The sequence below is a fragment of the Phyllobates terribilis genome, unplaced genomic scaffold (assembly GCF_046119375.1).
Source record: "Phyllobates terribilis strain yellow unplaced genomic scaffold, ASM4611937v1 Scaffold_9__5_contigs__length_417890890, whole genome shotgun sequence".
Taxonomy (NCBI): Eukaryota; Metazoa; Chordata; class Amphibia; order Anura; family Dendrobatidae; genus Phyllobates; species Phyllobates terribilis.
The window spans coordinates 27,310,377-27,321,593 of NW_027362769.1; the positions used below are offsets into that span (position 1 = coordinate 27,310,377).

An 11,217-nucleotide genomic window follows, 5' to 3' on the forward strand; every position below is an offset into this window, starting at 1 on the left:
CCATCTCCCACTGTGCAAGAGCGCGCACTTGATCTCCAGTCCAGAATGTCTCTCTGGCTTCCCTCCATGCTGTCTGTTTGTGTCTGTTTCTGCTGCTTAAGGGCGGCGCCCGATCACTTCCTGCTTTTTGTACCTGCTGTGGGTCACACCCCTTGTGCGTCCTCAGCCTATTGCTGTCTGTCACCTGGTATATAACCCAGCTGCTCCAATCAATCCCTGCCTGAGAATTGTGTTTCATTCAGTGTGTGCTTGCACTCTGAAGGTGCCAGGTCCCGTTCTGTGTTTCTCTTGTCTGCCTATCCTGGAGGCTGTATTTCCAGGCCTGTCTGAACACGCTCCTAGCCTGTTCCTCCCGCCTTCTAGGGGCCGATTACCTAGACCCGCTCCTGTATCTTGTCTGTCCTGTCTGAACACGCTCCTAGCCTGTTCCTCCCACCTTCTAGGGGCCGATTACCTAGACCCGCTCCTGTATCTTGTCTGTCCTGTCTGAACACGCTCCTAGCCTGTTCCTCCCGCCTTCTAGGGGCCGATTACCTAGACCCGCTCCTGTATCTTGTCTGTCCTGTCTGAACACGCTCCTTGCCCGTTCGTCCCGCCTCTCTGGGGGCCGTATTCCCAGACCCGCTCCTGTATCCCGCTGCAGTGTCGGTCTCTTCCGTACACTCAGTTCCAGTCTGAACTCTCTCCTATCCTTTACCTGTTTTGCCTCTATGTTCGTTCCTTTCCTTTTTCTGCAGAGTCTGAACTCGTACCTAACTCCTGCTTGTTGTCTCTGTACTCCCGTTTGTGAGTTTGTGGTCCACTCGCTACTTCACTGCAAGTACCCTGTGGGTATCTGGCTCTGCCTTTCCCTTCCTGTCTGTTCCGTGTGAACAGAGCCCTGTCTCGTCCTGCTCTGCTCTTGCTCACCGCTCCAGGCGGTCTCGTCCTGCTCTGCTCTTGCTCACCGCTCCAGGCGGTCTCGTCCTGCTCTGCTCTTGCTCACCGCTCCAGGCGGTCTCGTCCTGCTCTGCTCTTGCTCACCGCTCCAGGCGGTCTCGTCCTGCTCTGCTCTTGCTCACCGCTCCTGGCGGTCTCGTCCTGCTCTGCTCTTGCTCACCGCTCCTGGCGGTCTCGTCCTGCTCTGCTCTTGCTCACCGCTCCAGGCGGTCTCGTCCTGCTCTGCTCTTGCTCACCGCTCCAGGCGGTCTCGTCCTGCTCTGCTCTTGCTCACCGCTCCAGGCGGTCTCGTCCTGCTCTGCTCTTGCTCACCGCTCCAGGCGGTCTCGTCCTGCTCTGCTCTTGCTCACCGCTCCAGGCGGTCTCGTCCTGCTCTGCTCTTGCTCACCGCTCCTGGCGGTCTCGTCCTGCTCTGCTCTTGCTCACCGCTCCTGGCGGTCTCGTCCTGCTCTGCTCTTGCTCACCGCTCCAGGCGGTCTCGTCCTGCTCTGCTCTTGCTCACCGCTCCAGGCGGTCTCGTCCTGCTCTGCTCTTGCTCACCGCTCCAGGCGGTCTCGTCCTGCTCTGCTCTTGCTCACCGCTCCAGGCGGTCTCGTCCTGCTCTGCTCTTGCTCACCGCTCCAGGCGGTCTCGTCCTGCTCTGCTCTTGCTCACCGCTCCTGGCGGTCTCGTCCTGCTCTGCTCTTGCTCACCGCTCCTGGCGGTCTCGTCCTGCTCTGCTCTTGCTCACCGCTCCAGGCGGTCTCGTCCTGCTCTGCTCTTGCTCACCGCTCCAGGCGGTCTCGTCCTGCTCTGCTCTTGCTCACCGCTCCAGGCGGTCTCGTCCTGCTCTGCTCTTGCTCACCGCTCCAGGCGGTCTCGTCCTGCTCTGCTCTTGCTCACCGCTCCAGGCGGTCTCGTCCTGCTCTGCTCTTGCTCACCGCTCCAGGCGGTCTCGTCCTGCTCTGCTCTTGCTCACCGCTCCAGGCGGTCTCGTCCTGCTCTGCTCTTGCTCACCGCTCCAGGCGGTCTCGTCCTGCTCTGCCCTTGCTCACCGCTCCGGGCGGCCTCGTCCTGCTCTGCTCTTGCTCACCGCTCCGGGCGGTCTCGTCCTGCCCTGCTCTCGCTCACCTCTCTGGGCGGCCTCACTCTGCTGTGTTTGTCCGCCACATCTGTGGTTCTGTTCCTGAGTCCCAGTGTGTACTGGGTCCTATCCCGCCTGTGTTCCTACCTGCTAGTGCCTTCCTGTCTGCACTCTAGCCGTGCTTGCCTGTACCCCCCTGCCTGCATACCCACCTGCCTGCATACCAGCCGTGCCTGCCTATTCCCACCAGTCTGTGTGCCAGCCTAACCAGTCTGTTCCTGTATTCCCCTGTGTGGGTCAACAGCCGTGTCCGGGGTCTGTCCTGGAGTAGCACCTGGTCCCTCTGCTCGGTTCCTCCTTGGTGCACTGGCGTCTTATGCCGTCGTGCGACCCTGGTCGGATCGGGTGAATACCTAGTTACGCCCCTCCAGGCATTCACTCTCCGGCACGGTCCAGTGGAATCACACGCACACGCCGCTCAGCCCGGGCGTGTGCATTACAATGCGTTTTCGCGGTGGTTTTCCCGCCACGGAAATGCTGCAAAAACGCTTGTTAATATGTCTGCGAGGTATAGCAATGCGAATCCGGATGTGCTGTGCACATGATGCGGAAATTTCCGCTCCGAATTTGCATTGCGGTAAAAACCGCAGCATGACCATTGTTTGGGCGTTTCCGCCGTGAATTTGCGCCCATTGACTTGCATTGAATCATAGCAAACCCGCAGGTGTAATATCTATACCTGCGGATATCCTGCATTTCAATGGGCGCGAAATCGCGCCGGAAACACGCTGCGGGTGGTACCCGGGTCGGGAGAAGAGGACTACATCTCTCATCCGACCGCACAGCGACAGCGACGTTGATGGGAGGAGCAGTAGTCTGCTCTGCCCAGTCCGCGGTCAAAAAAAGGAAAAAAAAAAGTAAAAATAAAAAAATAAACCTTATGCTCACCTGTCCGGCGGCCTCCCGTGTCCTCCTGGTCCCCGACAATGCTATCTGCTGGGCGGCCAGCGGTATACTGCGGGGAGCGGGCTCGCTCCCCACAGTGTTCTGAGCTGCCAGGACCTGCGCTGACATCACTGATAAGCTGAAGGGCACGTGAACATTAGCTGATCAATGCCGCCAGCGATCAGCTAATGGTCACGTGACTGATCAGCTGATGCTCACCTGACCCTGGGAACATTCGCAAGAATATTCCCAGTGTGGTAAGCTCACCGGGACTGATCAGCTGATCTTCAGCTGGTCAACCCCAGTAACCTCCTGCAGCATGTATAATGATGGGGGTGTATTTACACCCCTGTCAGTATACAGTGCTGTCTTCTTCAGCATTGACATCAGTGATGGCTGATGTCACTGCTGTAGAAGTGACCCGGATTGTCGTGGGACAATCGTTGGTGGTACGTTGACGGCGGACAGGTGAGGGATATGGTTGTTATTTTACATTTTTTTCAGAAGATCAATGGCTTTGTGGACGGAGTGTAGTAAAAAAAATTGTAGAACCGTGTGTTTTTTATTTCATTAAAATACCTTATTCTGGCTGTATCTTTTATTGAAGAAGCGGCGACCATTTTACTACGCAGTTAGTAATAGGGGCGTCTTATAGACGCCCTCCATTACTAACCTGGGCTTCTTGTCAGCCGCCAATACAAGGCTGACGTGAACCCCATCCCCATTACCCCACTCGACCTCTACAGGGGAGTGGGAAAAGCGGAGGCTAAGCGCTATATTTGGTGTATCTTATGGATGCTCCATATATGGGACTGCTGAGGGGTGATATTAATAGCCGCAGAGGGGGCTAGTATCCATGGCCCCTTCCCTGGCTATTACTATCACTCTACAGCTGTCTAGTTTAGCCTTTGCTGGTTAGATTTTATAGGGGGACCCCACTACAATTTTTTTTTCTGGGGTCCCCCTGTAATCTAGCCAGTAAAGGCTAAACAAACAGCTGTAGGCTGATATTAATAGTCAGGGAACATTGTTGGCTAATGGCCCCTTCCCTGGCTACTAATATCAGCCCCCAGCGGTCGGCTTTCCCTCTTCTGGTTATAAAAATGATGCATTAGCCCGCGCCATTTTTTTTATTTTAGGCTCTGTGCCCATGATCCAGACGTAGCTGCGCTTTGGACGCTTATTTTTTTTGCAGCGTCCAAAATGTTGCATTCTATTGAACGCAGGTAAATCCACATGTGTTCACTGAACCATGCGGATTTACCGCATTCTATACATTCTAGTGGTCAAATTTCTGTTGCGGAGACTAGTGACTCCGCAAGAGAATTTGACATGCTGCCGTCCTGAAAGACGCACTATATGTCAGTGTCCACAGGTGATTTGCAGCCTCTGATGCACGTATAGTAGATATGGGAATTTCTAGAGATCCCATCCACTATACCGTAACATCTGGACACTGCGGGTTTGATGCTGTATGAACACGCAGCGTCAAACCTGCAGCGGCTCCTGACCGTGGCCATGTACCCAAACTAACCCGCAGTATGTCAATTTCTGTAGTGGACACGCTAGTCTCCGCTGCAGATTTTGACCGATTGAAGTGTCATTATATGCGGTGGATTCACATGTACCGACAACAAAAGTGCGGTATTAGAACACTGCTTTTTGGACGCAACAAAAATGCGCTGCGTCCAAAGAGCTGCTGAGTGCTGATCGGGGCGACATAGCAGTTAATGAACCAGCTGTGAGATGGTTTTTAATGGCCAGGGACCATGTTTGCAAATGGCACCTTCCTAGCTCACAGCAGCCACATAAATTACATGAATAGAAATGCTAATTAAGATTAGGTGAATTGGACTAGCTGACACCCAGCTCTTTTGTTTGGTGAGGTCAAGGTGTCAATCAGACCTTTTCATGACCAAACTAAGTAAAGAAACACAGACACAGTGTAAACACTTTATTTGAAATACAACAGACCCATTCTTTAATCATTTAAATGAACCAATATACTCACCCAGTTCTTATGGTAATCCAAGGGCTTAAGCAATGTTCCACCAAATAACTTTTTTTAGCTCCAAAAAGCATTCAATGATGCTCAAAAATGCTTAAAAAACCCCATGTAAAAACGTATCAAAAACGCATGTAAATCCGCGTGCGTTTTTTTCTGCCAGGGAGAGGCAAAAACGCTGAGGAAATTTCTGCTTCAAATCCTGAACGTGTGCACATACCCTAAAGGAGCTTTCCCCTTTTAATGTTTTGAGCAAAATCACCCTTGCCTTTCCTTTAATTAACAAAATCAGCTGATCCTTGCCCTCCCTGCTTCTGCTTCGTGATTGTGTACAGGCTGTAGCGGGGATGTCGTCTCCGTGGAGTATCTTCGCCTGGGAAATATTGGTGGGTGCGCCGGTGTCTAAAAGATACCATGTGCACATACCTGGCAATGGCACTTTCAGGAGTTAGGATGTATTTGGATATCAGTGCGTTTTTTGAAGTTGATGTGTTCAAAGCAGGAAAAATGGACAAGTATAAAGTGTGACTTTGATAAGGGGCATAATTCTGTTTAGTAGTCAACTGAGTCAGAGAATATCCATCTTGTTGGGTGTTCCCAGAACATGAAGGACAACAAAGGCTCATTGATTTTAATGGAAAACCTAGGCTAGCCTGTCTTGTCTGGGTTGACCCAATAGAACAGCTACTGTAACACAAGTTGCCAGAATACATAGGGCATCACAACTTGCTGCATTTGTTTCTGTGTAGGTGCAGACATTTGCGAGTACCTATGCTGACCCCCTGTCCACTGCCAAAAGCACTTACAGTGGACACCAGGATGCACTATGGGGAGGAGGAGGAAGACAGGCAGAGGCATTACGATGCTGTGGGCAATTTTCTCCTGGGAAACATTGAATCCTGGGATTCCCATGGATGTGTCTTGTTGCAGACAAGTACCCGACTTTGTGTGAACAGCAAAATCAACTGGCCATTTAAGCAGAATAATGTGCCCTCTTCAAAACACTGTTCCGGAATATTTTAGGAACATGACAAATAATTCCAGGTGTTGACTTTGCCTCGAAACTCACCAACTCTAAATCTGATCCAACATGTCTTGGATGTAGTAGAAAAGCAAATGAAATCCATGTAGGCAGCACAACTTGCAAAACTTAGAGGACCTGTTTCTATTGTCTTGGTGTGTAGGTGGCCTACACATTGTTAGGCAGGCATCCAGGTCCAGCTGAGATTGTGGAATTACAACTGCCTGTATAAGACCATATAGTGAAATTTCCATTCCTGACCCTTACCTATGGATTAAACAACTCTGATAATTTGCTTGCTAAGAATGTCTTTGTGCCACACCAATAAGTAAAATGTTATATATTGTAGAATATTAAAATAATTAACTAATACTGATTCTATGTTATACTGTAGATCATTTGCATGTAATGTCGATGTGCTAAAATGGCTTTGGTACCTTATGATGACCATATGCTGAGTGGCCTAAAGAAGTTTCACAATTCCAGCATGACCTACACCTTCTCCAACCACACCATACGGATCAAGCAGGACTGGAGAGAGCTGGGAGTGGCCGCAGTGGTCTGGGACGCTGTATGTATCAATGAATGAACAGCATGCTTTTCAAAAGTGTGTGTAAATCTTTTTGGCTCTTTCAGTCTTTAGCTCCCTGCCGGCCAAGTGCTCCTATGCTTTAGCTGCCGGCCAAGTGCTCCTATGTTTTCTATGAGTGAGCCACTTTTCACTGGTACTGTACCAGAAATGTCCTGTGAACACTGTAAAATGCACTAATTAATATGTTCCTCTCTATGGCCCCAGGCTGTTATCCTCTGTTTGTACCTCGAAGCCGGAGGAATTAACTTGCAGGGACGTTCGGTAGTTGAGCTGGGTGCAGGGACTGGATTGGTTGGCATTGTAGCAGCATTATTGGGTAAGTACTGCACCACTAATCAGTTTACTACATTTTATACATCTAATGAAACCTCATCTTCTGTAAATAATAATATTAAAAGCAAAAATGACATTATCTTGGGTTGGGTTAACCGTGGGAGAGCGTTACGAACAATCCAGTTCTCTGCCATGTTTGCTTTGACAGTGCCTCAGTAACAGCCATATTTGACATTTTTGTTAGTAAACGTGGCCTAAATTTCCAGTTTTCTGCTACTTCGCTTTTTCGCTTGAATTAGTTGTGCTTGCTTTATCCTGGTTTTGTTCAGTAGCATGATCTATAGTTCCTAACAATGTGCACACCCGTATGATTTGCTACTCATGTGGTGTATCTGCTGTGTGGATTTTCCAGCTGCTGTTTAATGCAGTGAAAAGCAATGTAGATGAGATATATAAAGGGTTGTCCGATCACAGCATAGGATAGGTCATTAATATGAGAATGGTGCTGGTCTGAAACCCAACACTCAAACCGATCAGCTATTATATGGTCCAGCAACCGCTGGATGTAAACGCTTTGAACAGTGCTACAAAACACAGTTCCATTCGTTGTTTGGTGACCACTCCCAGGTACTGAAGGACAGCTCCATTCATTGTGTGGTGACCACTCCCAGGTACTGAAGGACAGCTCCATTCATTGTGTGGTGGCCACTCCCAGGTACTGAAGGACAGCTCCATTCATTGTGTGGTGGCCACTCCCAGGTACTGAAGGACAGCTCCATTCATTGTGTGGTGGCCACTCCCAGGTACTGAAGGACAGCTCCATTTATTGTGTGGTGGCCACTCCCAGGTACTGAAGGACAGCTCCATTCATTGTGTGGTGGCTACTCCCAGGTACTGAAGGACAGCTCCGTTCTTTTGAATAGTAAATGTTGTCTAGTACCCAAGAGCGAACACTAAAAAATTAATGGAGCTGGATTTTGTAGCACCGTCCAAAGTTTTTTACATCCGGTGGCCACTTTAGTAGCTAACAGCTGATTGATGAGGGTGCCGTGGTCACATAGGTCCCTTAACCGCTCATTTTAGGATGTTGGAGAAACATCAGTATGTAGTTTCATATATACTTGAGATGCCTCAGATAAGCAATATGTTGCGAACCAGCATGCTAGCCTTACATAATACATATTCTACCTCAATATTTATACAAGATGATATGATGCGATCATTAATCTTCTGCAAGATGACAACACCACACACACTTTATCCTCCCTTTTTATCCTCTCAATTGTCCTTGATTCTCTACTATTGTCCACTTGCAGTGTAGTTATGAGTCCAGAGGTTCCTGTGCCTTTGAAAATATATTATGAGCATGAAAAAGTGGCCCAACGGTTAATGGAGCATCAAATGTTTTTCACATGTAATACTTTTCTTCTCTAGGTGCTGATGTCACTGCAACGGATCGAGACTTGGCAATAGAATTTCTCAAGTCAAATGTCCATGAGAACCTTCCCAAAGCTCTAGAACACAAAATGCATGTGAAAACACTGAACTGGGGAACCGGACTGGAGCATTTTTCTCATTTTGATGTGATATTAGGAGCTGATATAATTTATCTTGAAGAAACGTTCCAAGACCTTTTAAAGACTATAATCCACCTGAGCTCAGAGCACACTGTGATCTTGTTATCATGTAGACTCCGGTACCAGCGTGACTACAACTTTCTAGATATGATGAGAAAACATTTTACCGTGAATCAAGTGCATTATGACAAAGATGTAGACGTATACATCTTCAAAGCTCAGAAGGCTCAAAGACAAGAGTTTTGAAAGACCAAAAAAACAATCTGATACTTTCTTCATGAAGATTTATAGACTTTTTTTTGCATATATTGTTTTTGCCTCACAAGATCTTGTTGTATAATTCCATACTCAGATGTTATTTATATATGCCACTTAGTTGAGAAATATACTTTAATGAGTTCTCTAAAAATAAATATCCCCCGATCTAATTCGGCAATAGATTCTGTTCCGATGCGTACATATTATTTAATGGGTGAGGCTGGTGTGATCATTTTATTAAATTCACTGTTATTCATTTGACATTGGATTAAAAGACAAAAAGAAAAGTTTTATGGGACCATGGAGAGGTCAATAAGGTTAGCTACAATATTTTGTTGTTTCCTGCCTGGAGAACTCTTCTCTTTTGGTTAGGCCTCTTTCACAAGTCAGTGTGTCTGGGTCGTGTGGTGACAGTTTCCACATGTACTGGAGACACTGACACACGCAGACTCATTCGAATGAATAGGTCTGTGCATATATCGGTGTGTTTCCACGGACTGTATGTCCATGGGCAAAACACGTTGACATGTTTATTTTTTACCTGCTGCACGGGGCGCAAAACGTCCCACACGGATGACATCCATGTGTTGTCCATGTGACACGTACCGGCGCTTGGGAATCAGCAGTATAGGTAGCTCTGTTCATGAGGGCAGCATTCAGCATCAGGCGCTTATCATTGTAACTGTACCGCTGATTCCCTAGCGCTGGTACGTGTGCGCCTGATGCAGCACATGGTTGTCACATGTGTGCCACACAGGTGCACACAGACATGGATATCTTTGGTACTGGTTTTTCAAGTCCCGGAAATATCACGACGTGTGAAAAAGCCCTTATTATGTGCAAATTAAAATTCATTCCATTTTCACCCATTTTTCAGGCTCAAGATGACCCCACATTTGACTGCCTATTCAAAATTAGACCCGTCATTGATTACTTTAGTGCCAAATTTGCCAAGCCAAAGATATATCTCCCAAAAAGGTCTTTCCATAAATGAGTCTCTAATCTATTTCAAAGAGAGGCTTAAATTCTGAGCCCCAGTTAGGGGGCACATCATAAAAATATACAGGCTGTGCAACAGTATCTAAGAGTACTTCCGAAGAATTTAGGACTTAAAAAGGGAAGAACAACCAGATAGAACTTCCCCAAACCCACCCCCATCCCTCCCTGATGCCCACCTTCATGAGAGTAAGTGTAAAAATTAGGTTGCTAATTGGGCAGCTGCTCAGAAAGGTCAAGAGCAGGGCCCAAAATAACAAGAACTGTTGTTGATCAAATAGAAAGACAAAAGGGATGTCCTTATCTTTACCACAATCTGTAACAATGGCAGCACATCCCACCCTTGTACAAGGCACCAGTACAAACAGTCTCTAACCAGGTTGCATCCTGGAGTACAGCAGGTGTATGGGACGGTTGATTTCTGAATAATACCATGCAAAAAAATAAGTGTTGCACAAAAAGCTGTCTGTGTGCATTGTTAAGACTTATATGTTGATCCTATATTTTTAAGAGGTAGTAATCAAGGACCTAATATTAGGAGGTTGGAAAGGGGAGAGCTCAATGACTTCTGGAAATTAGGTTGTTGATATTGTACCAGGGCTTTCCCAGTGAAATTTCTCCAAACTACAAAGGGAAGGTTTGGGGGAAAAAAAAGCTCAAAATGTGCTTAACCACTTCACCTCTAGCCTGTTTTTACCTTCATGACCAGGCCAAATTTTACAAATCTGACCAGTGTCACTTTGAGGTAATAACTCTGGAACGCTTCAATGGATCCCACTGATTCTGAGACCGTTCTCTCGTGACATATTGTACTTCATGATAGTGGTAACATTTGTTCAATGTGACTTGTGTTTATTTGTGAAAATATCAGAAATCTTGTGAAAATAGTTAATATTTCCCACATGTCTAATTTACATCTGCATCATTTTTGAAGCATAATTTATATAATTTTTTTGTTAGGAAGTTAAATGGCTTAAAAGTTAATCAGCGATTTTCTCAATTTTCCAACAAAATTTACAAAACTATCTTTTAGGGACCACATCACATTTGAAGTGACTTTGGGGGGCCTATGTGACAAAAAGTACCTGAAAGTAGCAACATTTTAAGAACTGCACCCCTCAAAGTCCTCAAAACCACATTCAAGAAGTTTCTTAACCTTTCAGGTGCTTCACAGGAATTAACGGAATGTGGAAGGAAAAAATTAACATTTTTTTTTTTCACACAAATTTTACATTAGCCCCAAACTTTGCATTTTCACAAGAGTAATAGGAAAAAATACACCATACAATTTGTTGGGCAATTTCTCCTGAGTATGCCGATACTCCATATGTGGAGGAAAACTACTGTTTGGGCACATGGCAGGACTCGGAAGGGAAGGAGCACCATTTGACTTTTTGAACGCAAAATTTCCTAGAATCATTAGCGGACACCATGTTGCGTTTGGAGAAACCCTAATGTGTGGAAACTCGAGAGACCCCATTTTGGAAAGTAGACCCCTCATGGAATTCATCTAGATGTGTGGTGAGCACTGTGAACTCACAGGTGCTT

General features: G+C 47.0%; 1 protein-coding gene across 2 annotated transcripts in view; it reads left to right on the forward strand.

The window, feature by feature from the left end:
• The window catches only part of METTL21A (methyltransferase 21A, HSPA lysine), a 28,354-nt gene extending 19,391 nt beyond the window's left edge, over positions 1-8,963 (forward strand). For both annotated transcript variants that reach the window (XM_073645600.1, XM_073645601.1), the window contains exons 2-4: positions 6,368-6,544; positions 6,770-6,881; positions 8,273-8,963. In XM_073645600.1, the coding sequence (XP_073501701.1) occupies positions 6,398-6,544; positions 6,770-6,881; positions 8,273-8,661 (648 nt within the window). In that variant the 5' untranslated portion in view covers positions 6,368-6,397 and the 3' untranslated portion in view covers positions 8,662-8,963. The remainder of the gene's footprint in view (positions 1-6,367; positions 6,545-6,769; positions 6,882-8,272) is intronic.
• The last annotated feature ends 2,254 nt before the right edge of the window (positions 8,964-11,217 follow it).